Source organism: Setaria italica, chromosome IV (genome assembly GCF_000263155.2).
Source record: "Setaria italica strain Yugu1 chromosome IV, Setaria_italica_v2.0, whole genome shotgun sequence".
In the NCBI taxonomy this organism is placed as follows: Eukaryota; Viridiplantae; Streptophyta; class Magnoliopsida; order Poales; family Poaceae; genus Setaria; species Setaria italica.
In genome coordinates, this window is record NC_028453.1 from 761,433 (window position 1) to 788,632 (window position 27,200).

Genomic DNA, 27,200 nt, shown 5'->3' on the forward strand with positions numbered 1-27,200 from the left:
GCCGAAACAGAGCGCTAGCCAAGGCCTAGGCCCACCCCGAGTTTCTGAGAGGAGAGCGCGTGCCCTCGCCTCGCCTCGCCTCCCTCGCTCGAGAGCGCCGCCGGCTGCCTAGGGAGGAGAGACCGAGAGAACGTGAGCGCGAGCGGCGGCGGACGGAGAGGCGAGCAGATCCACCGGCCGTGGACACGGGATCGCGATGGGGCGGCGGATCCTGAACGACGCGCTGCGCACGATGGTCAACGCGGACCGCCGGGGGAAGGCGACGGCGCTCCTCCAGCCCATCTCCGGCGTCATGGTCTCCTTCCTCAACATCATGAAGCACCGAGGTATGGAGAGTGTTCCGCTCCTTAGTCCTTACTAGTAGTAGAGTAGAGTAGTAGTTACCCCTTTCCTTTCTAGGACTAGTAGTGAGTTGCAATTTGCAACCTCGCCTCGTCCGTACCCCGCCTCATCCCGTCGTGCGGTGGGTCTGCCCAATTGGCACACTAGGGTTTCACCATTGGTGTCAAAACTATGGCTTCGATGCTAATTCAAGTCGTTACCCAGGTAATGGATCCCATTTCTAGAACGAGTGTATGTATTGGGCGATTCACGAGTGTAGTGCTGCTGCTTGAGGGGTTGGGCTGACAAGACATATAGGCCATGCCGACATCCAAATTGGCTTCTTCAGTACCATATGCTTGTTATCAGCTCATTGTACATTGATAAAATGTGGTGACACCGATATCTCGGCCCCAATTTTAATGCCTGTCCAGTGTCAGGGTTGGCAAATGTCATTACAGGGATGAAGGCAAGAGGCCCACATTCAAATTCGTTAGATTTTAACAAGTATATTACCGTTATCTTCCACCAAGCTCTCTTTTGACTTTCGAGGATCATTTGTGAGAACTAGAAAAGAGTTGAGATTTGAGAGCCAAGAAGTACTGTAGTGGCATGCATGCACCCACTCTCTTATATTACCGTCATTTTGAGAACTTTCCACCAGTTAGAGTTTTCAACTCCAGGCACTCTTCAGCTTATTTTTCATGGATAACAGAGCTCAATTGAGCACAAAGTGACATGGAATAGCGGCGTGCTTTTACCGTGTGTTTTAGCCGCTTAAGCGTGCGGATTGCAAACTGATTTTCTGACTCTGCATATTTACAGGATTCCTTTTACTGTACCCTTTGTTGTTCTGAAGATTTGTTCTCATGATTTGTTTGATGCTTCACAGGGTATATCAAAAACTTTGAGGTCGTTGATCCGCATAGAGTTGGGAAAATTAATGTGGAGCTTCATGGACGTATCAAAGATTGCAAAGCTCTTACTTACAGGCAAGACCTCAGAGCTAAGGAAATAGAACAGTACAGAGTTCGGATGCTCCCAACACGTCAGGTGTTTTATCTACTCATATCTATGGATATTTGCATGTCATTTTAGTTCCATAGATTTTTTTGTATTAGCTTCCTCCTAAAACTACTGCGATTAAAGTTTCAGTTTTGACATGAAAATTCAGCAAAAGCACATACTCTGATGACAATTATATCAGGTGGTGCATGTGTGTGGTTTTGGGGTACTCCATTCTGATTGTACTGACCTGCACCAATGGCATCCCTTCTATGGTTGGGAGCGGCTCCAAAAAAAAGTCATTGATGTTACCTCTATAGAATCATGGTGTCATCTCACAGAATTTACACTAGCCAATATCAATTTTCTATAGAACTTAGCAAACTCCATTGCTGTCTAAGTACAACATGGAATGTCCCTGGATCCGCCCCTGGTTGTCTCTTCAGTTTAGCTTCACATGTGGAGTATGCTTATCATTTGCTTAGGATGGTATCATTAACACACCTTTCCTCTTTATTTGGTGTGGTTTGCTTCGCAGTGGGGCTATGTTGTGATTACTACTCCAAATGGTGTTTTGGATCACGAGGAAGCAATCAGGCAGAACGTGGGTGGGCAGGTCCTTGGTTATTTCCATTGACAAGGAGCACCCTTCTCTAGCCGTGAATGACATTACTAGTGTTGTTATTACTGAACCCATTCTGTTTGGGTTTTGAGAGCATGTTTGCTTTCCTTCATGTCCAACAAGAAATGCAATAACATGTCCGGCTCACGGCACTAGGAAATGCTAGTTGTTAAACAGGAAGACTGTAATTTTCATTTGAACTGATATATCTTGTACATCTGTTGTGCCTGCTTGAGATTCTATGATCCTGCTAGGAATGGTAGCTCGTTCCTGTGGAGTCGTCATGTATGCCTTTTGGAGATCATTCCTTCCTGTAGCCTGTAGGGAGGGTTGAACACGCATTGGCAGTTGGGTCAGCGTCTGGGCTGTTTGTTCCTGAGCTTGTTTTGCTTCGCCGCACCACCGGCATCTTTGTTAGAACTGCACTCTTGTGTTTTCATGAGTGAAATTGTAAGGACAGTCCCATTGACATTCAACCAAGTCTTCCTTACCTTCCAAAGGATAAGGGGTTTCTTTCAGTCGTGTAAAAAAGTTTCACTGTTACCATAGGTTTACTCATTGCGATGTAGTGGAACCAGAACATGTACCCTTCAGAAATATTCGAAATGCTTGTGTGCAGCGTGGGTAGAACGAAAAATATTATGAGAAAATGCAGGAAAGATGACACATTGCTGACTGTAAAGCATATCAAACTAATCATGCCACCTAAACTACAGATCAGTCGTACCTGGACCGCCATTGATAATGCTGCCATCCGCAGCCCATGGATTACCTCGCGTTCATCGACTGCACTACTATAAGGCAGGTCCACGAAAGCAAATATAAGGATATGTTACTAGAGTTATGAAGAAAGACATGATATATGTTTCATCTAGATAAAAACTAGGTGCACGTTCTTTTATATTTTATTTTTTTGAAAAAAAATTTTAACTATGAGAAAAAAATCAGAGGGAGATATTGAGAGAGGAGCCCAAATAAAACAAAAGAAAGATTATGTACTAGGTTAAAATAGTATATTCACATTCAAATACTCAGAAAAAGAGCGTTGAATTTGGAGGTGGTCATCTAGCCACCGTTGAAGAGACCCAATCAGGTGAACTCTAGCGAAAGAGAAAAGTTACAACTATTGGGTGAAATTAGAGAGATAATAAAAGAAGATGAATAGAAAGAAAAAAATATGTACAACATTAGGATCAATGTATTCGCGAGAGATCGGCTGGTTGCCGTTAAAAGACCATGGTATTGGTTGTATGATACGTGAATCCTAGAGATATAGAAGGATCGAAACGTAAAAACACGTGCCGCCTTACACGGATAAATTCAGCTTTAGGTAAAATCAGAGATATCAAGATAAGTCTAAATGAAAAAAATCTATATACAGCTCTAATATCACTATATTTACGTTCAAAACTTCAAATACTCGGAAAGCGTGTTGAACACTCACATGGTCAGGATGGAACTAGGAAGGAGCTGTAGGAGCCATATAGCTCAAAACTTTTCTACTATAGTTCATCATATGGTCTACATTAAAATTTGTTTAGATTTATTTCATCTAAGCTCGATTTATAAGAAAGATATAATTTGTCGTGGCCTCATGGGCTCCGTCCTGCATGTGGTCGGCTGGCCAGCGTGAAACCGCGGCGAGGCCAGTTTTGTGATATGCGAGTCGTAGAGGGGCTGAAACGCAAAAAAACGATCCACGTTGGAACGGACGGGCAGATAAATTAAACGCGGGGGCGGCAGAAAAATCCCCGAAGCAACCCGTCCCTCGCCCACCCGTCCGTCCACCCCCCACCTCCCCGGCTCCTCCTCCTCCACACCGCGCGCGGCGGTGTTGACCCACCCACCCGTCCCTCCCCCACCCCATCAGCGCTGGAGGCGGCGGCGGGCAAGTCCCCTGGACCCTTCGGCGGCGGCGCGCGGTTATGCCGAGAGGCTCCCAGTGCGTCGATTTCGAGCTCGGTTCCGTCGAATTCCACTTAAGCGTGGGAGGCGGCGGGGGCCAAGTCCCCGGAACCTTTTGGGGGGGGGCGCGGGGTTATCCCGAGGGGTTCCAGGGGGCTACCATTTCGACCTGCGTTCCCTCAAATTCCCGGGGGGGGGGGGGGGGGGGAGCGTCTAGGGTCTGGTGAGATTGGTTGGGGCTCCAGCTGGGTGGGAATTTGGCGAGGTCGATCGATCGGGGCGCGTGGGGATCGTGGCGTGGTTGACCGATCGGTGCGGTGCGTGTGAGATCCGGGGAGGGGATGCGGGGCGCGTTTCGTGTGGTCGGATCCATGCGAGATTTGTGAGCTCGGGGGGGCCGTTTTGATTCAAATTTCGTGGGAGGTTAATCAGGGGGTGGAGAATTTTTGTGCCTGGGGAACATATGGGGTGTTTGATTTGTGAAATTGGGCTATGTTTTCGGTGCTTTGATTTGTTTAGGGTTTCGTCCCCATTCTGGTAATCATGCTCAATTACGAAACAGTGAATGATCATACCGGTTTATGCTCAAATTGTGTATTACTACTGGTGCGATGCCTAATTGGTGATCGTGTTGTACGCTTGTACTCGTAGATTCTGGTGTGCCTGTAATTGCGCCCAGTTCCTCTGCTTTTGTTTATCAGAAGTATATCTGCTAATTGGGACTCTTATGCGAAGACATTCAACATGAGAGATAGGAAAACATCAATTAAATTGAATTGTTGAGGCCTTTGAGCATAATTCCATTGATACATACAACTTTTTAAATTGTGGAAGAATCTCTTGGCACGAACTGTTGATTGCATCCATGCATGCTTGTGCTCTGTTTATTCTATCTTATTGCTCCTTTCTGTTTTGCGTGGCCTACTTAGTTAGGTTCTGTTGTCCCGTGTTGCTTCTTTCTCACATGTTCATAGCGAGCCAAATTGTTGCTTAATTACCGCTTTATATACTTCTATGCAGGTTTCATTACCGCGCTCTGCTGGAGTCATAGCATTTTCAGCAAGGATATGGAGTACACCCCTTACACAGCAAGTTCCTCTGTATCCCACATCTCGCTGCTCGAGGAAGTTCTTGGCTGGAGGTTTTGTCTTTACGGAGACTTCCTTGTCATCTCTTTTGTCAACTGCACCTGAGGATCACACTGCTTTTAGCGACTGCTTTGCCTGGTCCCATGCTGTCAGACATTAGGGTCGCCAAGTGATTACAGTGCAGCTGTAGCACACTTATTTGAGCATGGTGGATCTGTTTCTCAGGCAACATTTCGGTAATATTTGTCTTGGCACTGATCAGCCAGCAAAAGTTACCGTCAAGACATCTTTGGACACTTGGATCTAACACTTAGAGCTTTCTCGTCACATATAAGCTCTAGGTATGCTTTCATTGGAGAAGCTACTAGTATTATATATCCTGCCTTTTCCTATTCTCATGCATCTTTTTTTTTCCTTGACAGGTTCTGGTTTTCTTTGTTTCTGCTAGCTTTCTTCTACCCTATCACCGTAAGTTTTCAGTTTGATCAGTCCAAAGTTTGGTGTGTATTGGTTACGTTTCATCAGGCTTGCTTGGGATGGCATAACATTAGGTATGTGTGCGTCCTAGACATGGTCTATTCATCATTCTTCTATTCTTTTTATCAAACACATCATTCTTCTATTCTGCAAAACTAAAAACATAAGTGTTTTTCTTTTCCAATACCCTGATCCATTATGTGCTAATTTCAGAGCAGAGTTGTTCAAGATTTTGTTGTCGCAAAGCATGGGTATTGCCTACAGAGATTTGAGAAGAGTCTCCAGTGACTTTGATGTTCTAACATCCAAAGACACTGCTGTCATACATATATGAGTCTTGTTTGTGACTATACAACTGTTCTAAAATAAGGGCAGTTTTGTGCACCACCAGCTAAAAAAATGGAGAGGTAAATATCCTCCATCATCAGAGATTACTTATAATCCTTGTCTAAGCTGTCTTGGATGTCTGCTTACCTTAATTTTTGTATTGAGTTCCAGGTATACGATTATCAAGGAAGTTGGTGATGGAACATTTGGGAGTGTTTGGCGCGCAATCAATAAAGAAAGTGGTGAAGTGGTATGTCATTCGGCTTGCCCTTTTTTCTTTTTCCTTTTGCTTTTGTTACACCTTAACTTTTTTCAGTAGCTACACAGTTTGGCTCCCCATTGCTCTGTTTTTTAAACCTCTTTAACGCACCTGCGTTGATAGGTTGCGATCAAGAAAATGAAGAAAAAATATTATTCTTGGGAAGAGTGCATAAACCTCCGTGAAGTGAAGGTGATTGTTGCTTATAACCTGTTTAATATTTATCATGTGTTCTGTGGCATTCTCTTGAGTTACTTATTTTTTTATCAGTCCCTGCGGAGGATGAACCATCCAAACATTGTGAAGCTCAAGGAAGTCATACGAGAGAACGATATGCTGTTCTTTGTTTTTGAGTACATGGTATGAACAATTTGCAACCCTTGTACGCATTGTTTCTGTGCTTGTAGTCTGTAAAGTGACTGAACTTGTGCTTTTTGTTCTTTCTGGTGATTTTAGGAATGCAATCTCTATCAGCTGATGAAGAACAGAGGGAAGGCCTTCTCGGAGACTGAAGTCCGAAATTGGTGCTTTCAAATATTTCAAGCTCTGAGTCACATGCACCAACGTGGATATTTTCACCGTGACCTTAAGCCTGGTATATTGTGATTTTGCACTGGGCTTTTACATTTAATGTTACAATGGTTGAGCTCTGTGTCCTTTTTGTTGCAAAACAGTCCTCATGAGCTCAAGAACAGTTGTCTTATAAATTTTCTATGTGAGCTGCATCTTTTCAGCTTAAAATTGCTGTAGTTAGATAAGGATGTTGTGGTTGCCATTTGGTTATTTTCAGATTCTTTTAGTAGTTTGCCTATCATTTATACACTGATGAAACTTGCAACTGTGGTAAATGTTCTGCTCATGCCCTGTGTATAGTTGCATAGAGATTCACAGAACCAGGAAATGCATCATGGTAGTGGGCAATGGATTCTAGGACCTGTGTGTATGTAAGAGCAAACAAATTAAAAAAAGTAGAAATAACGAAATGCTGGGGTACTGATCCTTATTTAATGTACATGTAATGTGTTCCCATCTGGGATGTGTTCAGTGGAATCAAACACCTGTGTGTATATAAGATCAAAAAAATAAAAAGTAGAAATAATTAAATGCCGGGGTACTAGTCCTTATTTAATGTACATGTAATGTGTTCCCATCTGGAATGTATTCAGTGTTGTTATCAAACATCAATCTTCATTATTGATCTTGTAAGTTATGCAATTTTCAGAAAATTTGCTGGTTACAAAGGACCTCATCAAGATAGCAGATTTTGGGCTTGCTCGTGAGATTTCTTCTGAACCTCCGTATACAGAATACGTGTCGACTCGTTGGTAGGCTATTTTTCAAGTCTTATGTTGCTTAAAGTGCACCAAATAATAGGATAAATGTGCTAATATTTACTTTTAACTAGGTATCGTGCCCCTGAGGTTCTTCTTCAAGCTACTGTTTATAATGCAGCAGTTGGTAAGTAGAGAATATTTATGCCTTTACCACACAAATCAAGAAAGTAAATCGATACCATTTTATTAATATGTTTATTCCTCATTGCATTTTCAGACATGTGGGCAATGGGTGCCATAATTGCAGAGCTTTTTTCGTTACGACCTCTTTTTCCTGGCTCAAGGTACACGTCTTGCCAATCAATTGAACATATACATTCACTCCATGTTGAACTGGGGCTGCTTACTAGGAAAAGTGCGCCGCATAGGTGAAGAGTATTAGTTAGCTATTTTAATAAAAAGATAACAGAATATAAGGCTGTCCTATTTTGTAATTATTTACAATCGAAAATTGTAAATACTTGCCAGCATAGCTTTTGTCAGAAATAGATTAACAGTTGCCTTACAGAAACTAATTATATTCGTCCAAAGTTATTATTCCGTACAGAAAGGTTATTCATAGCTCTATGTTTTATCTTCTTCAGTGAAGCAGATGAACTTTACAAAATCTGTGGCATTCTTGGCACTCCAAATCAGCGTACTTGGCCAGAAGGTCTGCAGCTTGCAGCATCTATCGGTTTTCAGTTTCCTCAGGTATAGAGATGAATCTCCCTCCCTCCCTCCTTCACTCCAGGTTAAGACTTAAGATATTAGTGATTGTTAGTGTTACTTAAATGTGTTATGCCATATTTGTACAGTGTGAAAGCGTTCATCTTTCAGAAGTGATTCCCTCAGCAAGTGAAGATGCAATCAACCTTATCTCGGTAAATGTCAACATTCAATACTCTCTACTTTCTCTGCTCTTTTTTTGTTGTTAAAGTGTCCAGTGTAAATGATGGGTAACAAATTATCTCCCACAGTGGCTTTGCTCATGGGATCCTCGTAGAAGGCCAACAGCAGTGGAGGTTTTGCAGCATCCCTTCTTCCAGGTCATATATCTGACAGATTTCCATACTAGATGATGAATTAATTTACTTCATGACCTTACCATCATGTGTTTGCAGCCATGCTTCTATGTCCCTCCTTCACTTCGCTTCAAATCAACTGGATATGCATCAACACCACCATCAGGTATCTCAACATCCTTTAGATCTGCATATTCATGTTCTTTTTCATTACTGCATTTTTTAACAAGTTAAAATAATGGATCTGTACAGTTGGGGCTAAAGGAGCTGTGGATCAGAAGAATGGTAGGAGATACTCCATGGGTACTGTACCCAATGGGAGGCCAACAGTTAATTACTCATACCTGAGCAATAACGCTCCAGTAAGAGCAGGTAATAATACATTCGGGCTGGCATGGCATACTCAGTTTTCCTTGTGAAGGATTTCTGGCTTTGCTTCTGGAGTTCATAACTTTTTCTGACTTGTGAATGTTGCAGCTGGTGTGCAAAGGAAATTGGAGTTGGATCATCAGGTGAATATAAACTATTTCGCTGTTCATATAGTTGGTTCCTACATTTTCAGCAACTCGATATTTATCTATTATCTTCTGCAGCCGCAGGAGGCTAACCATAAAGTGACAAAGGCGAACGCGATGAATCAGTCTTGGTCCAGATCAGCAGCAGTAAGGAGCAACGGTGAGTACCGTTTCTGAACATTCTCTTCTCTGTTTGCATAGTCTAGTTACTCGGACTAACATTGCAAACTCTGATTTGTAGGCAATTACCTTGCGAAGGACCAGAGCTCCCGTGCATCTGACCTCGCTGAGAAGCTATCTCAGCTGTCAATGGGCCCCAACAGGGTGTCTGGTCTGGGTCCCGAGAGGTTCACAGACCTGAAGCCTAGAACCCACGGCAGCGCCATCAAGCGCCCCTTGCCCGTGGGATCCAGGGCGTGGCACGGCCCGGCAGACCCCTTCCGGCGCCCATACGAGATGCCAGGTGATAGAACTCTCCTTCCGAGGAAGCTCGTGAGCTGAAGCTCCAAGAAGCAGATCTTCGACGCCACCCAAGTGTCACAACTACACTTCACCACCATTCCCCTCACAATAAACCGCCAAGCTCCTTTGCAGCGACGGATGTTGCCCAATACTAGTGTCTATTACCATGCTTTTTCGCGATTTGAATAAGAGGCGTTCCGGCTCGTGCATCATCCCGTCAACCCTGGAGGCTCTCCGGGGCTGGGACATGCGAGCACGGCAGGAAGCGTCTCCATGGGACATTGTGTTTATGCTTTGTGTTCTTCGCTGTAACATTGTGCCTGTGAGTGTGACGCTGGTTCAGTTATTCTACATTGTGACGTTGGTTTGCTTGTTCAGTGGGGTCTTGTATGGATTGTGACGGACATGTGTTTGCTTTGTTCAGTTGTGGGCTGCATGCATTGCATGGCCTGTTTCTTTTCTCCTGCTATCATATACTATGATGCCATGTTGATTGCTGGCGGGGCAGAAGCAATGCATTGGTTTCTGAGCAACAAACAATGCAATGCAGGTGAGGAGAGGCATGGCCGCCGCTGCGCTGCGGGCTTGCTTTGTTGCACGACGTGACGTCGTTGTGAGTACCGATGCTGGTGGCTCTGGGCATCGCGTTTGACTATGCTCCCCTTTTAGACGGAGGCGACACCTGCCAATGACTCGCCAACACCGGCAGCTGCAGCCGGCAGGCCGCGCAGGCGCAACAGCCTTTCCGGCCACCCAACCCAGCTGCCCCTGCGTGCAATATTTTGTGCTTGAGCACAAAAGCTGCTGCGAACTTCGGAGCCATTCCGCCCTTTTCAGCTGCGCACGAGAGACCAGTCTCACGTGCAGCGCTGCAGGCTGCTTCTTTTCTTTCTTCTTCTCCGTCTTGCGTCCTTTTAAAAAAGGAGAAGATAATGAACGCATCAGAACGTCACATCCGTGTTGAATGCGTACGAGGAGATAAACAAGTAAATAAAAAAAAGGTGTATCTGCTATCGCGAATACGGAACCAGCATCAGATCTGCATCCATTTATCGGAACAAAATCAGCTAGCATAACGACCATTGGGCTACTGGATTGGGGGCACCGGATGCCGCAATTCAGATTTCGACATCAGATTCACAGATTGCACAAGCTGCTGGAAAGCACACAAACACTTGCATCATCTACTGCAACGACAACCGAACGGTGTTCTGGGTTCTGGGGTACAGTACAAAGCGTGGTACAACCTTAGAAACAGGATTGGGAGTTCTATGCCTCCAAGTGATCCATAAGGGATCCTGCTGCTCTTACAAAGAGTTCTTAGTGGGATACAGTGAAAGAAATAACTACGGCAAAGGAAGGACATGCGGCACCATGGCTGATCAATATCTCCGTAGAAAATCTCTCTAACGGCGAGTACAATGCTGATGCTCGTCAGACAACACCCCACACCTCACCTAGAGGCTGCCGAGCTTATCAATCGCCTGCAGAAAACATGGTGATCGCTATGATCAGTCGATGTTCAATGTGATTCAGAGCAGCAAGCAAAAAAAAAGAGAGAGAGATGGTAAAGGTAACACGAAACCGATAGGAAACTCACATCGAGGCATCGGGATGGAGATTGATAGCTGAGTTGTCGAGAAGGAGGTCCTATTGGACCTCGCGTCATCCATCTCCGACCACGAATCCCGCGTCCCAGGCCACTCGTCGAAGAAGGGCCTCAGCGGCTGGTTCTCCTGCTTCACATTTCCGAGCAACCCACCAGCTCCACTGCTGAAAGAGTGGCGCTCCTGCTCTTGGGACAGGGAGGCGATGGTGACCTGGCCAAGCTCCTGCGGTGTCTCAAGTTGGGAATAGGAGTAGGTACCGGGCAGAAGACCAGAATCTCTACTCTTCGACAGTGTAAATGGTGGCACATTGGACGGCAGCGAGTTCCATGAGTTATCTGTTGGAGAATCAATAGTGAAGCCCCTGGAGTTTCCTGATGCTCCAGAGAAGAAGCTCAGTTCGCCAGCATCAGCTTTAGCTCCAAGAGGGTACCTGCACAATCAATTAGTTAAGGATACATGACAATTACAAGTTGCTACAAATATTTGTGAACTGACAGAAAATTTGCCAGGCCAGTAGTATTGCTACGACTATATGATGATAATTCTACCTACAGCAACCCAGCTAGATATGGATTTGCTTCGAATGAAATGAAATGGGTCTAGGGGTGATAAGTTGGACATCAAGCTCACAAAGCAACTCAAATCGGACATCACTACTGTCTAGTTTCGGAAAAAGGAAAAAGGTCAACAGCAGCACGATAAGTTGCTAATCTCAAGTTACTGCAATTGCAGATCCCCACATCCTCACAAACTTAAAACTATAGCATCTTCAGGACACATGAAAAAACAATGTGTGAAAGAGAGAGAGAGAGAAAATGGGGGGCCCAAAAAGGTATTTTGTCTCAAAGACAGGCCTATGTTGTAGACTGTAGAGGGCATGGACATGGCAGCTGCCAGCCATAGTTCTTCAGAACATATAAATTTATAGACATCTATAAGGTGGCAGAACCAACCAGGGGCAGGGCATAGCAGGTAAGGCAGTTGACCTTACAATAAAACTACAAAAAGATTAATATATTAATAATATAAGGGCTAAAACTGCAAGAAGCGAGCGGGCAGACTTGCTTTTGTCCTCGAGTTAATACGCTCAGTTTAGTTGGTGTAATTTGCAATAAGTGTAAAGAGAGCCAAAGGAAAGCATGGCACCATCAATAATCGGCCTAGCTCAAAAGATATGGTAGTAACTAAGTCCCCAACCAATCATGCAAGGAAACCTAGTGTAGCAACTGTATAATTTGCAACCAAACCAGGCAATGCTGCCAAACCTTATCCAATGAACAGTTTGATAGCGGCAATGAGAGTCGAAAGGGGATGTCGAGTGTAACCATACTTGCTGCCATAGCGATAGTGAGCATTCGAAGCATCGACGTGAAGCTGCGATGAGCCAGCCCCGCCGAGAGACAGGCCATGAGTTTTACCCCCCGCCGTGAGGGAGTCAAGGGGCGCGGTCTCGCGGGTCGTCGTTGTCACGGTGGACAACTGGGGCTGCGACGGATGCGCAGGCGAGGCGGTCTTGGATTCCACAGGCTTTCTTGAACGGTTGCGGCCACGGTGCATGTGGCGCTCGCAGTACTTGGAGTCGGGGTGCGCCTCCTTGGAGCACCGCCACTTCTTGCCGTCGGTGCGGCGGCACCGCCACGGCTCCGGGTCCAGCTTCTTCCCGTAGTAGGCATAGTAACTCACTGCAGGAACCACAGATGGGGGCACATTAAATCAATCCACGCAACCATCGCCATCCATTCAATAATATTGAAAAGAAGGTGTACTGAAGCTAGATCAAAAACAAATAAACATTTGACCAACCCGATGCAAAGATGCTTTGCTTTGTTTAAAAGTTTGAATAAAGAATCCCACCGCTTGTGCAAACGGAAAAGAAAACACCAAAGATCCATATAAACAGACAAATGCTAGTATATGCTTAAGCACCCATAAATCGGCACACTATATGATACCAGACCAATCCCAATAAGCCGGCAAAAGATCTATGTATTCTCTCCCGAATGAAAAGGGTGAAAAGAAAATCCAAAAGACACCATTTGTTTTTGCCCCTATCCCAGCAAGCACGCATCCATTTCAGCGAGATTCCTGATATGATAGAAGGAGACGAGCATAATATGCTAGTAAGAGCAGAACAGAGCAGAGCAGAAGAAGCGAGGGTGAGCTCACGGGACGGGTGGTGGTGGTGGTAGAAGGGCGACGTGGCGGCGGGGCCGGCGAAGGAGAAGGCGGCGGCGGCGGAGTGGGGGCTAGGGCGGACGGGGAGGAGGAGATCGGGCGGGACGGGGACGCCGGCCATGAGGTACTTGTATATGAGCGCCTGCTGCTCCAGCTCCGCCCACTGCGCGGCGGTGAAGACCGCCGCCCCACGCTGCGGCGGCGGGTACCCTCCACCACCCACTGCCCATCCCCATCCCCCATCCCCCGCCGCCGCCCCCGCCGAGGACGCCGAGCTCAGCATCGATGGCCTGGCCCCCACCGCTTCGCTCCACCCCCAGTCCCCCACCTCACCCTTTCCTTCCTCCTTTAGGCCGACCAGCACCAAGAACGAACGTACAGACAAGAGGCGTGGGAAACGGACGGCGGAGGAGGAGGCGGGAGGGGAGGTCAGGTGGGGGTTGGAGGGTTCTTGGTGGCGGCCATTAATGGAGGAGGGGGAAGATGGGAGGAGTCGGTGGAGGTGGTGGGGGATCTGCAGATAGGAGGGAGTCGCCGCTTTGGTCTCGCTTGGATTTGCTTTGCTTGCGATTGCGATGCGATGGTGTTCACCCGCTCCGCTGTCTGCCGCTCTGTCTTGTACTGCCCTGGGGGCTGCCCTGCCCCCCTCCTGCCCTTCCAGGGGCACACTCGGGTTTTCACCTCTCTCTCTCTCTCTTTTTTTTTTACTTCCTCCCTCGTTTTCACTGTATGCATACAAAGCTGCTCGCTTTTCTGCAATTGTTACATGTTGGGGTTTGATGGTTGCTTGATTGCCCTTTTGCAAGGAGGTATGAGTATTCGTAGAGGTCGGGATGGTTAACCGCAAAATCCTTGTATAATTTGTACGAGTAGTGTGTGATTGTTATGGTGATGGCGAGCGTGACGTCGGTTGGAAGGTGAGAAGAAAAGAAGAAGGATAAGAAGGATTAAGATTTAGATCGCAGAAGAAATGGGATCCAATAAGAAGTTGTTGTTGAGCTTAAAGAATGGCTTGAAGGCAGGCCAAACCAATAGGGTGCTGAGGCACCACCGGTCGTAGTCCCAGTAGGCTGGTGGTGGGAAGGGATTGGGCAAAGACGGAGGATACCGAAAAGGTTAGGAACGACGGAGTGGAGGAGGGGATAACAGGAGGTGGTTTGAGCTGTGTGTCTAGGCTTGAATTGTTGGACGTTGGTTGCCAACGTGACGTCTTGTCACTAGAAGGATTGAATGGTAAGGACTAAGGAAGGAAGAAGAAATGAAACAAAAGGAAGAATGAAATGGAAAAGAGGAGGTGAAGTATCCGCGTCCTTCGCTAGAAGTAGGTCACGGCGCAAACCACGAGTGGCACTCAATCAACCTATTCATTATTAATATGCTACCATGTATATGTATAACTTATTTTAATTGGGTTGATTTCTGGTGAGCATAGTATAAAAGTTGTAGGTGTATGGAAAAAAAAAGAGAAAAAGATCTTATGTCTCTCGAGAGTATGCTTAACATTTTTTTTAGGTTTTGCGAGTCGTCAATTCCTAATGCGTGGAAACTAACAGTTCGCTTAGTTGTGTTATTATATCGCTTCACGTTCTTGTCTAGTTGCTTAGAGCAACCCTAGTGTATCTATTTTCGCCACCTTCCAAAGTACTTACGAACTCATCAAGTCATGGTTAGGGGGAAAAAAGTGCCATAGCTTTTTCAAGCACTGAAGTCAGCACGTCTAGAACGTGCACGGGCACAGAGCGTGTGCGCACCAGAAACGTCTGGTGTGCTTCCCAAACCGTCAGCAGGAGAGATATCACCAACACCAACCGGCGGCACCACCAAACATCCATCACCCATGGCAACCAAGAGCCATCACAACCACAGAGTCACGAGGCACAGCCGCACAGGCAAAGCCAAGCCAGGCGAGAGGCCCCAACAAAAGTTTGTACACTAGAGAGCAAGAGCCCCAGTGACCAGTGTACGTCCGTGCACAGTATGCGTAGCGCAGGAAAAAGCATACCCCGTACACACAGCAACTGTTATAGTGTCGTGTACAGACGTAGAATAAAGGCCAAATGTACTGCCGCGTCAACAACAAAAACCTCAGAGCCATGCCCCTAAATCCCACGCTTTTACTTGTCGCCCGTACACGGTTGAGTGGGCGCTGCGCTACAGCGGCCCAAGATTTCACTGACCCCAGTAAATCTTTGTACTGCCGCGTGAACAAAGGAGGATAGAATTATGGAATGGATGAAGGTGAGGGCTGGAGAAAGGAGACGCAGAGCATTCAAGATCCTGAATCCGGTACGCCCGCTATTACCAGCACAGCACTGCCTTTGTCACAATTTTAATATCTGACTGACTGATCCTAGCTAAAAAAGATGACTGAATACCTGTGGTTTGGATGAACCTACCAGATCCTAGAAAGAAATTGCTCTCCCTCTCTCTCTAGAGTCTATTCTGGTTTCTCTCTCCTCTCACTATGTTAGAAAGATTGATATGGCAGTCTGCAGGCAGGGTTGCCCCTCCCTTCCCTCTCTCTACTAGAAAACCTAGATAGGGCAGGGGGTGGTGTGCCTAGGATGATGAGGAGGAGATAAAGAAAAAAACTGAAAGCATGCAGCATAGTTGCTGCCCCAAGTTGCAGCAACAGCTGAGGCAGGCAGAGGCACTATAAATGGGGGGCAAAAGGACAAGCCGAGGCTGGAGTGAATTTACCTCTTACAAAATGTGGGCGTGGGGGGGCACACTGAGATCTTACATCACCAGCTGCACGTACATCATCCCTTTCCTCGCCGCATGCATACCAGCAGCATATGCATCCATGGCTTGGCTTGGCTTGCTTTGGGACCATCTGGTCAAAGCCAGGCAATGCCATGGGAGAGGAGAGAGACCAAGAGCCCAGCACCACCAGCAACTGATTGACCTTCTTCAGCTCCAAACAAACCCTTGTGGCCAGCAACAATCATCAGATAAACTTGCAGGTTGATTCCAGCAATAATCAGCAGATGAACTTGTGTCATGGATTGACTGACAGCATCAGGACTCTGGCTGCCTCACACCTGTGAAAAGAAAATCCCAATGCAATTTCCAGCTGCATGCTGTAGACACCATTGTTGCATTTTTTAACAAGGAAACAGGGTTTGTCAGGTGCATGTTAGCGGGTCAAGGAACACGAAGACAATGCAGTATGAAAACAAAAGGACGGAAAAACTGTCGTGAAAATGTTAGTACAATGGCATGCCACTTCAAAGCTAAAGCTCAGAATGGAGGGCAAAAAAAGAAATGAAGAACATCAATCATGCAGGAAATTGAACAACATTGAACAGGAACTGAAGCTACTTTTCGATTTAAGAGAACCGGATGATACAACTCACTCTATACAGAGGCGTACACAAACCTAACCTGGTTGCTCCTAGACAATCAGGAAGGCCAAAATGTGTCAACACAACTCTTCACTTTTTTTCTCCCAAAAAAATGAGGCATGTATGAATATGACATCTCTACATCTGCAGCGCTGCAAAAAAATTTGTAGCAAAGACCGAAGACAGTTGCTGGCCCAGCCATTATGAATATGGGCAGAAGAACCATCTTCAGATCAGTAAGTCGTATCGCACTATTCAAACGAACTGCGGCGTTCCCGATATGCAGGCACTGTGTAATCCTCACTCACATAATAAGAGTAGATGAGCGTGGCGTTGGCTTGGTTGCCGTCCGTCAACCATTAAAAAAGAGATAGCTATGCATGTCAGAAAATGATCTTCTTCAAAATCAGAAGGACGATCATGATGAAGATCAGAATGACAAGGACAGTGGCACACATCACCATGCCCCCTTTCTTCTGCGTCCTCTCAGCCTGCAGAACAGACGGACCAAGATATTAGACTGCAAGCTTCAGATACTGATGCTGCCAACTATTTTTCTTTATTTCAAGAAATACTATGATCATAAGGTTCTGCAAGTGAAGCACAGATGACCACCATGGAACCTCTAAAATAATGCATATAACTATTATGAATGCAGAGAGAGAAAGAGAGATCATAAAGGCACGGGACAGTGCCTGCGATGAGCAGTAAACTGAAGGGCTGGTTACAAATTTACTGCCCCTGTTCACAGTAAACGTGTCCTCTTTTACAGTGAGAGAAATAAAGCACAAGGTGCTGTTTTTTAATCAAAATTCATAAGTTTCAGTTATGTTAACACTGCAAAAATATTTGTTATGATGAATCTAGAAAAACAATCAGGGTATTTATAGATAATATTGGCCAAAAAAATAAGTTGAATATTTGAATACAAGCTTCCCATGATGACCAATTTTTACGGCTACCCAAAGACGTATAACAAAAAAAAGTAAATTTCCAAACACCTATCATGCTACTCCATAAGCATCATATGTTAATACAATCATTGTGCAGCTTGAAGTCCTGGAATATGTGATGTAGCATTAGGTAGTTCATCTTTACAAAGGGTCAATTATACAGATCTTTTTTTCGAAAACATAATTCTACAGAAATCTACAGAGGGAAAATAACACTTCTACTAGTGAGAGTAAAGGTGGTTTGAGGATGAGACCTTTTGCAATTGTTTGTAGCCCTCCTCAACAGAAGCTGCAACATTCTGTATGTTGTAGTCTATCCGGTCAATGATAGTTCCCTGTTCAAGGAAGAAATCAAGAGTCTGGCCCCAGCTAGTAATCAACACCAATCATTGACAATGAATCAGGATTTCATATACCTGATCAATCACAAGAACTGAAAGATCCTTCATGATCTGTGCAAGCTCGTTGACTGATTCGACAACCTTCAGACAACAAGCAGACAATAGCAAACAGACTTCAGGAACATGTGCTGTCAAAAGGAGAATATATATAGTATATAATTGATTAGTGGAACAATAGAAGAAATAGAAAACTCACCTGTTCGATTTCTCTTTCCCTTTCTCTGGTGAATGCTTCGCTTTTCTTAAGTTTTGACATCTGAACCTCAGTGAAACCCTGGTAATAAAACCCTAGTATGAATTACATCAACAACTAATGTAAAGAACTGCTTGACTTCTCATCATCTATTAGTCTGAATCCCAACAAGTATTTTTAGCATATCAAACTCCAATCCAGCCCAATCTACTATGCATGAATAATAAAACATCCCAAAAAAGAAAGAAAAAATAACTGATAAAAATAAAAGGATAGATTATGCCAAGAAATTTCCTAAAGTGTCTTTCTTTCAAGTGATCCGAAAGCAGAGTTTTAGTTATACGAAGCAACCATCTTGCTGGACTACATTCTGGAAGAATTAATGCAGGGGCATGGTGTTATGTTTCATTGGACTAGTGCAGTTTGCCAGAAGCAACTGAGATACATATATCATATGCTACATATATATTATTAGTCAAGCCCATCTCTTGCAGTAGACCTCAAATATGATACCACAACTTCTAAACTTTAAATGCAAAAGTAACATGTTTTTCCTTGTATACACATCTAGTTGGAGAGTCAAATGAGTTGAAGTGGAGTTAAAACATGAAGAAACGAATTCAGTTGAAATTTCTTATTTCTGAACAGGGAAAGCAGCTGCACCTACTACAGTTGAAATGAAACCTAATCAACCATACCCCTCTTAATCAGTCCAGAAGTTCTGAAGTAAATGGATAGTGGATATTCTAGGACCTGCATGTCAAACATGGTCCTAGCTCGGTGCTTACCTATTTACTAGGATATTCAGCCATTGCAATTCCCTTTTATGTTATCCAAAGCATATAGGTTTGCAGCACAAAAATAAGTTCTCCAGACAGGTATCCAGATACACTCAGTGCCAAAAAAAAGGCTTCAGGAAAGCAGCATAGAGAGCTATCAATTTGGCCATTTGTAGCTCCAATAAATTGATATCAGCAACTCAGCATCCAGAGACAGCCTTAAAAGCAAGCTCCAATGCGATAGAATATGCCAACTATGCAACCCTCTAATTGAGTTCTCTCCATAAGAAAGAATCCTAACGCATACCCTCACCCAGTTTAAACAGAGATTCTTGACTAGATCTGATCTATGAACCTGTATGACTAACCCAAATAAACAAATCACCATTGCACATTAGGCATAACTATGTCATTGTTCTTTTCTCCTTTTATCACCACCTTCAGTTTATTTATGGATATAAAATGAAGCATATCAATTATCGGAAAATCTTTATTTCACTATTACAGAAGTCACAAGAAGTCGCAGAGAGTGAGCAATGATAAATAAAGAATGAAAGAATTAATCCGAATGTATTAGATTCTACTTAAGTTGCTATAGGTATTCCTCATGTTAATATTTAATATGCAGTTATGAACAGAATTACCAAAATCAAGCGTGTAGCATGTAAAAATAAAACATACCACATCCTCAAACTCATCATCTTCAAATGTAGACTTCGTCCCATTTATACTCATTTCCAAGTCAACACCATCCTGACCCTGTACCATTCATCAACGAAGCATCTTAATCAGGATTCCCTAAGCAGCATATTAGCTCATAATGAATCTGACCACAACAGGAGGGAACCTCTTTTTGTTGGCGAAGCTGCTTTAGATAAGATGACTGCTTTTTACGGAACTCCATTGAGAGGTTTTGCAGGTCTGTAGCAAGAGAGCGCTGCACATGACAGTCAAAAGGTATTTTGTCCATCAAACAAAATAACAACAGATTTTCACACTTTAACTTGCAATAACTGCCAACGATAAATAAGGTTCTGTCATCACCTGGACATTCTTTCGGACGTTTGAATCCTCCGATGAATCTTTCATGGACAGCTTCTGCAGCCTCTTCTCTGACCTCTTCAGCAAGTCAGTTATCTCATGTGTGAGAACCTCGATTGCTCGCTGGTCGTCTCTGCCATCGCCAAATGATGGCATCAAGGCTTTAGCGTGTGCCTTAGCCAACTCTCCCATTTTCATCTTTGCCCGCTGCATGTTTGCAGATATCTCTTCGGAAACATCCACCCAGGCTGGGGGCAACCCGACCGTCACAGCACCTCTACTGCAACACAGACACCAAATGTCAGTGCCACATAATTCATCTCATCACCAGTGATGCATCAACCCCAAGTAGCTAAGCTTTGCAACCCACCATTCCAGCTAACTTCCTAAGCCACTGATCAACATGCTATAAGTCTTCCATTTGCTCGATCTAGTGATGCAAATCCCCATTTCCCAGTAAAGCAAATCGCCCCTATGCTACACAGGTCGTTTGCCTCGTAATTAGCTAATATGGAAAAGCTTGACTAGATCAGAGAAGCTAATGGGCGAGTCTAGTGATCTGCAGTCCAACCAATTCCCTTGAATCACCGGCCAATTAGCCTACTCCAGTTGTTGGCAAGGTCACCTGGCACTCGATCTAGCTGAGCAATCAGAGACCAGACGAGATGCGAGAGGGTGTTGGGGGATTGTGGCACCTGGAACCGGAGGGGTCGTCGGTGCTGAGGGGCGCGTAGGGGCGGTCGGAGCGCAGCAGCGAGGCCATCTCGATCACCGGCCCGCCGCCGCCTCCTCCCCCGCCCCCGCCGGACGACGACGGCGCCCCGACCGGCGAGCGGACGTGGCGCAGCGCGTCGCGGTACTTGCGGTAGAGCGGCGTCCGGTTCCGCGTCGCCATGGCGGCGGGCGCGAGGCCGAGGCCGAGGCCGAGCTGGAGCTCGGGCGCGTGAGATCTCGACGGCGAAGGCGGAGGTGGGAGGAGGAATTGGAGTTGGTGCGGGACGCGAGAGACGAGACGCCGTTGGGGGGAGTTGGGACTTCACCACCAAGGAAGGAGAGGACGCGAGTCGGGCCGGGCCTTTGGGCCCTATTGACTGGGCCAAGATGGGCTATCATGGAATGTTCCTTGTGATCTCATCAAAGAAAAGCTTATTCCACTGTGTGTGTGACAGAGAGAAGGGTTCTGATTTCATAAATGTTAGTACATCTCAAAAAAAATATTCCAAACTGTTTGATTTTAGTGTTGAGCTTCTTTCTGTCCAAATTGGCAACATTTTCAGTTTGCCGTGTCTCTTGGCTCTTCAATTGCTCTACCTTTGCATGGTAAGTGCATCTGTATACACTGATGCCTTGGTACTTACAACGCAAAGTTTGGGCAGCACAAAGTGTCAACATATCACAACAGTAAAGAAGATAAAACTGAATTTCTTTCAAGTTTTCACCGATCCCTGAAGTACAACCAATACACACAATTCTCTTCTATATTAATAGAAAATGGCGCAGTCTGTGATCGTTCGTTCAAAAAAAAATACACACAATAACTTATATCACTCATATTATATATGATCATCTTTATTACTCGTACGAGGATCACCTAATATATGCAATTCACTCATCTGAAGATCACCTTATGCAACTCATTCATCTGATGATCAATCCTAAAGCAGTGCCTCTCGATCGAGAGGAAGGTGCGCAGAATTCTCGCACATGACAGGAAAATTCGATCTCATACGAGGTTCCTACTCAATAGCAGCTCCAGAAATGAAAGCACCAGGGACAGGGAGGCAGAACTAGAACGCGAAGGGAGCAAGAAGAAGACACCGTTGCGATTGAATCATGTCAGTACAAGGTGATGCCGAAGGACTGGCTGACGAGGATGGCGAGCCCCATGGAAATCGCCAACAGCGACGCCGCCCACGTGAGCTTCTCCGTGATCCGAGGGATCCTGTCCTTGAGCGCCTCCGTGCAGGAGCCGATGAAGACGGTGTAGCTCCCCATGGAGACCACGGTCCCGACGAGGAACATGCCGAGGAATGCGGCGCCGGCGACGCGCGAGGGGAGGGCCAGCGCCGGCAGCACCATCATGAGCGCGTCCGGCTGCAGGCCGTGGACGATCCCGGTGGCGAACGTCGCGAAGTTGATCTTCTTCTTCCCGCCCGGCAGGGTCTCGCCCACGGTGTGGTGGTGGTGGTGGCGGTGGTCCACCACGCCGCCGACGTCGCACTCGCCGCCGTCCAGCGCGACGCACGGTGTGGGCACCTCGCTGGCCTCCCGGATCCCGAGCGCGCCGATGACGAGCAGCGTGAGCGCGACGACGCGGGTGCTCCAGGTGCGGATGATCTCGATGTGGAGGCGGTCCTTGAGGCCGAGGAAGAGCAGGCCGAAGATCACCTGGCCGGCGTCGTGGCCGCAGCCCCAGAGCGCGCCCACCACGGCGCTCTCCACCCTGGAACGGCCGATGGAGAGCGGCGCCAGCGCGGCGAGGTGGTCCGGGCCGGAGAGCGTGTGCAGGCACCCGGCGAGGAACCCCGTCCACGCGCTGCCGAGGAGCTCGGACTTGAAGAGGGTGGTGCCGGCTTTGGCGGTGGGGTGGTAGTGCGCCAACGCCGGAGGCGCCCAGGATGGCTGGACCAGCGTCAGGATGATCGCCGAGAGCAGAGTGACAGCTGCAGCAGAAGTCACCTGTTAGAATGCAGAAAGGAAAACTGTGAGCAAACATAGCACATACTACAGGGAACTCTGCACACGAATGCGCTGCGACACAACATTTTCGGCATTTCAGCAGGCAAGGAAGGCTGTCAGAGGATCTGCTACTCCTTTCGTTGACATTTGAGATGCTCAATGGTACACATTACCAATTCAACAATGTTGCCACACATTTTTCATTGTTCGAAAAATCAACTTCTAAGAGTGTTCTTCTTTTGATAAATATAATAATTCTATAAAAAAAATATTGCTGCGCTGTTTGCTCCATGACCTTGTGAGTTCTTCGTGTTCAACTCCTTGGACCTTGGATTGTGATGACTGGCGATACAAACGCATACGGAATCCCAGAACATTACAGAACTGATGTGGTACTCACTGTTCGTACTCGAGTGGCACGAAGAAAATAAACACAACGGGTTCTGTTTCTACCATTCCTACGGCGCGAGATGGATTACTAAGCATGATGCATGGTGACGGAGGAATCAACACGTGCGCCGGTGCCCGTGCTTGCGCAGAGCCGACCAGACAAGCGCTCACCTTCTGGAAGAAGCGGCGGCGCGTGTTGGACGCGGCATCACCCTCACCATCCGCCGCAGTTGTGGGAGCAGTGCCGGCGCCGCCGGAGGCGGCGGGGGCCGGAGGAGGCGTCGGGCGGTGCCGGGAGAGGAGCGACGCGAGGGGCGGCCTGATGAGCGAGGGCCCGAGCCCTCCTCCGTTGCATGGAGGGAACGCGACGAAGGGTGGCCTGTGTGTCCGGGGCTTGGTGACGCCGTCGGCGGCCGCGACGGGCGCGCGGCGGAGGAGCGGCGAGGAAGAGATAAGCCTCTCCATGGCGCTCCGCTGCGGCTTGGCTCGACGAGGATTTGATTTGTTTGGGGGTCGGGCCGGGAGAGAGAGGCCCGTGCTAAGGCCGCGCGGAGGCGATCGCGCCCGTCCATCTTTTGCTTTCGGATTCGTGCACTCTGGGCCTGTACATTCCAACATGGGCTGTGCTTGGTTTACAGACCAAAATGGACCCATGAGGCCCACAATGGCAGCGCTGAGTTGGGTTGGGCTGTTGCTGGGTTGCCACTGAGACGGGTGGGTGATGAAGCCCATTATCGGTCTGTTCCTGTTTTTTGCTATGATGGCGGGAGGCAGGCGCACCGTCCCTTTCCTCTTCAGAAAACTCGCCGTTGGAAATGGAAAAGGAAAACAAAATGCTATGCTTGCTGGGAACGGAAAATGGAAGAAAAAAACGTTGCACAATAGAATTATTGCGTAAATTCGTAATGTCACTGACAACAAGCACGCGCGGGCTCTCCCGTTAGACGAATTCTTTGTCGTGCACAAACTCTACGTGGATGGAGTCTTACGGCTCCGGAATCACGTCGTTTTCAGCTCAGCGTCGTCGCGTAGACTCGCTCAACGTAGTCGCATGGCATCGGCGATTTGGGAACCTGGAGGTGGAAGACAAGACAAGAGAATATGCCTCCACCTGGTCAGTGGCTCTTTTGAATCCAACCATGATGCTCGTCGCCGCGTCATTGATTGTCAGCGTACAGTGACAGAGGTAGGATAAAATTACAGGTGGGGCGAGTTCTAGCGTGAAAGGAGAACAAAATACAAATTTGTACCGTTGCACCAATCCAACAGTGTAAAAAAAAACTGCAATCATTCGATCAAGATCAATTTTGTAGACAAAAGATAAGCACTATCAAGAAATGCGCACTTCATGTGTGTTTCGAACGCAAATAATTAGTTTCGCCTAGAAGACAATCCCAATTCCAACCAAGTAAAGTAAGGGCGTCATGTGTAGATTATGCTAGTAATTTGCATGTGGGAAAAGAGCTGCTGATTCTAATCAATCGTTGGAACACATAGGACACCACACCGCTGCTCGCCTGGGCAGAACGGACCGATCCTGCTCCGTGCGCCCATCCGCCGCTACTGCTCGCGAGCCGCACTCCCGGATGCCATGCCGCGCCGCCGCTAAGATCGAATCGGCGAGAATAGCGCTGGGCGGCGTACACAAGCAATTGGCCACTGGACTGGGCATCTGGCCACATTACGCCCGGCCACGCATCCTCCGTGTCTCACTCTCCTCTTCATCTCGGTCTCATCTGCAGCCATGGCTTTGATGCAGAGGAAGAGGGGGCGAGGGGCGACGAGGAAGATGGAGGTGGGGGTGTGAGGCAAGATGCTGGTAGCTGGGGCAGCTGCCCCACCCCGCCTCAACGTGGCTCCACCTCTGTTAGTGTACATGATGCTCGCTAAATCTGAAAAAACCCAGAGGTTATTTGGATTCCTCGGAAACCCCCACATGAGGCTTCTTATTCACTCCTCCATGTGCATCATGGAATTTTTTTTTTGACTCACTGACCAAGTCCAAAAAGTCCAAAATTATAAGGTAATATATAGGTGGCCAACCAACGTTATTTATTTACGAGCAATCAGAATATAAAAAAATTCTGACCGGTTCTTTTTTAAGGGAAAAAAAGGCAGCAAAAGAGAAAAATGTGGTAAGATTAAAAGCCACACAACGACTTTGTTTTCATCCTTTTTCCCCCGCACAAATGGAGCTATCCTTTCACCATTATTAAAGAAAAGGAAGTCCAACTAGAACCATTGATCGTGCTTGTGAAAGACGGCCAGTTAGTGCTCATCGACGAGGAAATGTTTGCATCGACTTTGTTGATCCATCTAACGAGCCACAGTCCTTTAAATGCGCTCAAAGTGTGGCAAAATGCAAGACATGTGCTTTTATATAAATCTCCATTTCGTACCGTGTTTTAAAAAAGGAACAGGAGAGAGAGAGAGAGAGAGAGGCCACGTACGTGCGTCCATGCAGGGCTCTGCAGCCGCGACATGGAATCATGGATCCATCATTCCATCACTCGCTGCCTCACGGCGCGCGAGACGTGCGAGCCTCTCTGCGGGTCTGCTGGGAAATGGGAGCTGGAGCTTTGAATCGATCGGAATCCGCACCACCAGCATGCCACCCATGCGATCTTGTGACACTCAGTGCAAAAATATTGCTAAATCCCAATGTTGTACTCTCCCTCCGGTCTCAAACATATGACGTGCAGAAGAACGAACATAAAATAAACTGACTAGCTTGTCCTAAACAGAAGTATCTTTAAAAACAGATGGAATATAAAAAAGATAGCATTGTTCGTGATCAGATAATTCAAGGGGTGTAGCTAGACCAAACCCACACCTAGGACCACTTAATGGAGAGATAATTTGCTAGTTGGATTGGACCTCTAATGGACCTGTTTGCTTCAGCTTATAAGCCGGCTGAAAAGCTGAAATGGCTGATTTGTTATGAGAGGAAAACACTATTTAGTGACTGATAAGCTGGCTGAATAAGCTGAAACGAACAAGCTGAATAACTACACGATCAAGCATCGCAAAAAGAATTCAGCATGGGCATACTGGCACTAGGCGTTCCTTCGCCACTGGATGATTCTATGCGTGGCTAATACATCATGTGCCTCATGTGCCACCAACAGTTGCAGATGCAGCGAATCACAAAACTATCACTTAACCTGAAGATTAGAGCTTGATTCCCACGTGTAGGTGATTTTCTTGAGACCATTTCCACGAGCACGCCGGATTGGCAGTGCACGCAGCGCGCTGCACGCCCCGAGAGATCGTCCTGCCTACCGACACCAACCAACAACACTCTCACGTCGACACGAATCCAAACCATCCATGCATTAATTAATCAATTAGCCCTAACTGCAGCGAAGGAGACGGTCGACCGGGTCTGCTCGTTCGGCTGGCTGCTGCTGCTGCTCAGCAGCTGGCTGCAGCGAGCTCTCTGCCGCAGCACGCAGCAGCTGGCAGCCACTTGGCTTTGGCTTGGCCCCGTAGCTTTCAAACGGCTCCCCCCACGTCCGGAGAGGGCCGGGGCGCCTGCATCTCTTCCCGCCACTCCGTCGCGAATTTTTTCGTGACGTGCCCCTGTGGAACACGCTAATTAACCACGTGGCCCTTTAACTCGCTGCTTTTTTTTAACACGATGCTTTGCCTATTTTCTTTTTGCTGATTTGACTAATCAAGCCACCCCGGATGGCACGTTGTTTACTTGTTTTAGTTGGGACAAGGTTGATGTTGGACCATCTTTGTCTCTTGCTAAAATTTCATGCTTAATAGAACGAATAATAGCACTGGATCATAGTCTTTTCTCCTTAGTAACAGTAAGTCTCAAGATTTTACCCTATAATAAGTCTCATGCCATCTTTTTTTCCACTTGTTTCAACATCTACATCCGAGTTTGATTTTTGTATCAAGTTGAATTGCTCGACGAAGCCAAAGAGATACTCCCTATATCCATAAATTTTAAGCATTTTTTGCCTATGCACCTAGATAGTTACTTACCCAGTATCCTTACATTTATATTATAAAAAAGGTAAACAACGGATAATTAGATTCCGACACGTATGGAGCAACTGTTGGAACCGATACAAGTAGAATTTGCCATGTTTGACGAAGTGCAAATACACCCCTGGAACTTTGTGAATACTTCAATCCTGCTGAGTTCAGCACAGTAGTCGATTGGAGTCAAACGCAAGGTCCAAACAAGAAAACGGAGAAAAGAGATAAAAGATACGAAAACAAAAGGATTAATTAATGATGCGGTAGCAACTTTCACCTCAAACTCCTCTGGCCTCCCCCCTCCCCACTCACAGAGG

At 46.5% G+C, this 27,200-nt stretch overlaps 5 protein-coding genes across 7 annotated transcripts; 2 read left to right on the forward strand and 3 right to left on the reverse strand.

The window, feature by feature from the left end:
- Nucleotides 1-62: 62 nt before the first annotated feature.
- Nucleotides 63-2,420, forward strand: LOC101763782 (40S ribosomal protein S15a-5). Its single transcript, XM_004964303.2, has 3 exons — nucleotides 63-326; nucleotides 1,214-1,374; nucleotides 1,865-2,420. The coding sequence occupies exons 1-3, from the start codon at nucleotides 197-199 to the stop codon at nucleotides 1,961-1,963; spliced, it is 390 nt and encodes a 129-aa protein (XP_004964360.1). The 5' UTR covers nucleotides 63-196; the 3' UTR covers nucleotides 1,964-2,420.
- Nucleotides 2,421-4,873: 2,453 nt separating this feature from the next.
- LOC101764175 (cyclin-dependent kinase F-4) lies at nucleotides 4,874-9,780 on the forward strand. 2 transcript variants are annotated; one of them, XM_004964305.3, is made up of 18 exons: nucleotides 4,874-5,282; nucleotides 5,364-5,492; nucleotides 5,632-5,825; nucleotides 5,917-5,995; nucleotides 6,128-6,196; nucleotides 6,275-6,364; nucleotides 6,461-6,599; nucleotides 7,227-7,329; nucleotides 7,410-7,462; nucleotides 7,556-7,622; nucleotides 7,923-8,031; nucleotides 8,136-8,201; nucleotides 8,298-8,366; nucleotides 8,442-8,508; nucleotides 8,595-8,714; nucleotides 8,820-8,854; nucleotides 8,936-9,017; nucleotides 9,099-9,780. In XM_004964305.3, the coding sequence occupies exons 3-18, from the start codon at nucleotides 5,818-5,820 to the stop codon at nucleotides 9,356-9,358; spliced, it is 1,416 nt and encodes a 471-aa protein (XP_004964362.1). In that variant the 5' UTR covers nucleotides 4,874-5,282; nucleotides 5,364-5,492; nucleotides 5,632-5,817; the 3' UTR covers nucleotides 9,359-9,780. The 2 variants fall into 2 exon arrangements, with proteins under 2 accessions (XP_004964362.1, XP_012701021.1); XM_012845567.3 differs by having other exon boundaries at nucleotides 5,637-5,825.
- Nucleotides 9,781-10,470: 690 nt separating this feature from the next.
- On the reverse strand, nucleotides 10,471-15,979 carry LOC101764863 (growth-regulating factor 5). 2 transcript variants are annotated; one of them, XM_012845699.2, is made up of 4 exons: nucleotides 15,805-15,979; nucleotides 12,260-12,611; nucleotides 10,920-11,359; nucleotides 10,471-10,803 (listed from the first exon to the last, which is right to left on the reverse strand). In XM_012845699.2, the coding sequence occupies exons 1-4, from the start codon at nucleotides 15,962-15,964 to the stop codon at nucleotides 10,796-10,798; spliced, it is 960 nt and encodes a 319-aa protein (XP_012701153.1). In that variant the 5' UTR covers nucleotides 15,965-15,979; the 3' UTR covers nucleotides 10,471-10,795. The 2 variants fall into 2 exon arrangements, with proteins under 2 accessions (XP_012701153.1, XP_004964364.1); XM_004964307.4 differs by lacking the exon at nucleotides 15,805-15,979 and adding an exon at nucleotides 13,096-13,774.
- Nucleotides 15,980-16,397: 418 nt separating this feature from the next.
- On the reverse strand, nucleotides 16,398-20,838 carry LOC101765800 (syntaxin-43). Its single transcript, XM_004964309.2, has 8 exons — nucleotides 20,514-20,838; nucleotides 19,822-20,098; nucleotides 19,625-19,714; nucleotides 19,459-19,536; nucleotides 18,002-18,079; nucleotides 17,821-17,886; nucleotides 17,659-17,739; nucleotides 16,398-16,942 (listed from the first exon to the last, which is right to left on the reverse strand). Exons 1-8 carry the CDS (start codon nucleotides 20,711-20,713, stop codon nucleotides 16,835-16,837), a joined length of 978 nt encoding a protein of 325 aa, XP_004964366.1. The 5' UTR covers nucleotides 20,714-20,838; the 3' UTR covers nucleotides 16,398-16,834.
- Nucleotides 20,839-21,269: 431 nt separating this feature from the next.
- LOC101766488 lies at nucleotides 21,270-23,392 on the reverse strand. Its single transcript, XM_004964311.3, has 2 exons — nucleotides 23,059-23,392; nucleotides 21,270-22,497 (listed from the first exon to the last, which is right to left on the reverse strand). Exons 1-2 carry the CDS (start codon nucleotides 23,350-23,352, stop codon nucleotides 21,655-21,657), a joined length of 1,137 nt encoding a protein of 378 aa, XP_004964368.1. The 5' UTR covers nucleotides 23,353-23,392; the 3' UTR covers nucleotides 21,270-21,654.
- Between the last annotated feature and the right edge of the window lie 3,808 nt (nucleotides 23,393-27,200).

What these genes read in the sequence shown, in the direction of transcription:
- LOC101764863 (XM_004964307.4), bottom strand. Translation starts at nt 13,387, where the DNA reads ATGCTGAGCTCGGCGTCCTCGGCGGGGGCGGCGGCGGGGGATGGGGGA. An exon ending in CCACCACCACCACCCGTCCC is followed by an intron (nt 12,612 to 13,095) that starts GTGAGCTCACCC and finishes TGGTTCCTGCAG; the next exon opens with TGAGTTACTATGCCTACTAC. An exon ending in CACTATCGCTATGGCAGCAA is followed by an intron (nt 11,360 to 12,259) that starts GTATGGTTACAC and finishes TTGATTGTGCAG; the next exon opens with GTACCCTCTTGGAGCTAAAG.
- LOC101764175 (XM_004964305.3), top strand. An exon ending in GAATACGTGTCGACTCGTTG is followed by an intron (nt 7,330 to 7,409) that starts GTAGGCTATTTT and finishes ACTTTTAACTAG; the next exon opens with GTATCGTGCCCCTGAGGTTC. An exon ending in TGTTTATAATGCAGCAGTTG is followed by an intron (nt 7,463 to 7,555) that starts GTAAGTAGAGAA and finishes TTGCATTTTCAG; the next exon opens with ACATGTGGGCAATGGGTGCC.
- LOC101766488 (XM_004964311.3), bottom strand. Translation starts at nt 23,352, where the DNA reads ATGGAGAGGCTTATCTCTTCCTCGCCGCTCCTCCGCCGCGCGCCCGTC. An exon ending in GCCGCCGCTTCTTCCAGAAG is followed by an intron (nt 22,498 to 23,058) that starts GTGAGCGCTTGT and finishes GCATTCTAACAG; the next exon opens with GTGACTTCTGCTGCAGCTGT.
- LOC101763782 (XM_004964303.2), top strand. Translation starts at nt 197, where the DNA reads ATGGGGCGGCGGATCCTGAACGACGCGCTGCGCACGATGGTCAACGCG. An exon ending in CAACATCATGAAGCACCGAG is followed by an intron (nt 327 to 1,213) that starts GTATGGAGAGTG and finishes GATGCTTCACAG; the next exon opens with GGTATATCAAAAACTTTGAG. An exon ending in GGATGCTCCCAACACGTCAG is followed by an intron (nt 1,375 to 1,864) that starts GTGTTTTATCTA and finishes TTTGCTTCGCAG; the next exon opens with TGGGGCTATGTTGTGATTAC.
- LOC101765800 (XM_004964309.2), bottom strand. Translation starts at nt 20,713, where the DNA reads ATGGCGACGCGGAACCGGACGCCGCTCTACCGCAAGTACCGCGACGCG. An exon ending in ATGATGAGTTTGAGGATGTG is followed by an intron (nt 18,080 to 19,458) that starts GTATGTTTTATT and finishes TTTTATTACCAG; the next exon opens with GGTTTCACTGAGGTTCAGAT. An exon ending in GGGAAAGAGAAATCGAACAG is followed by an intron (nt 17,887 to 18,001) that starts GTGAGTTTTCTA and finishes TGTTGTCTGAAG; the next exon opens with GTTGTCGAATCAGTCAACGA.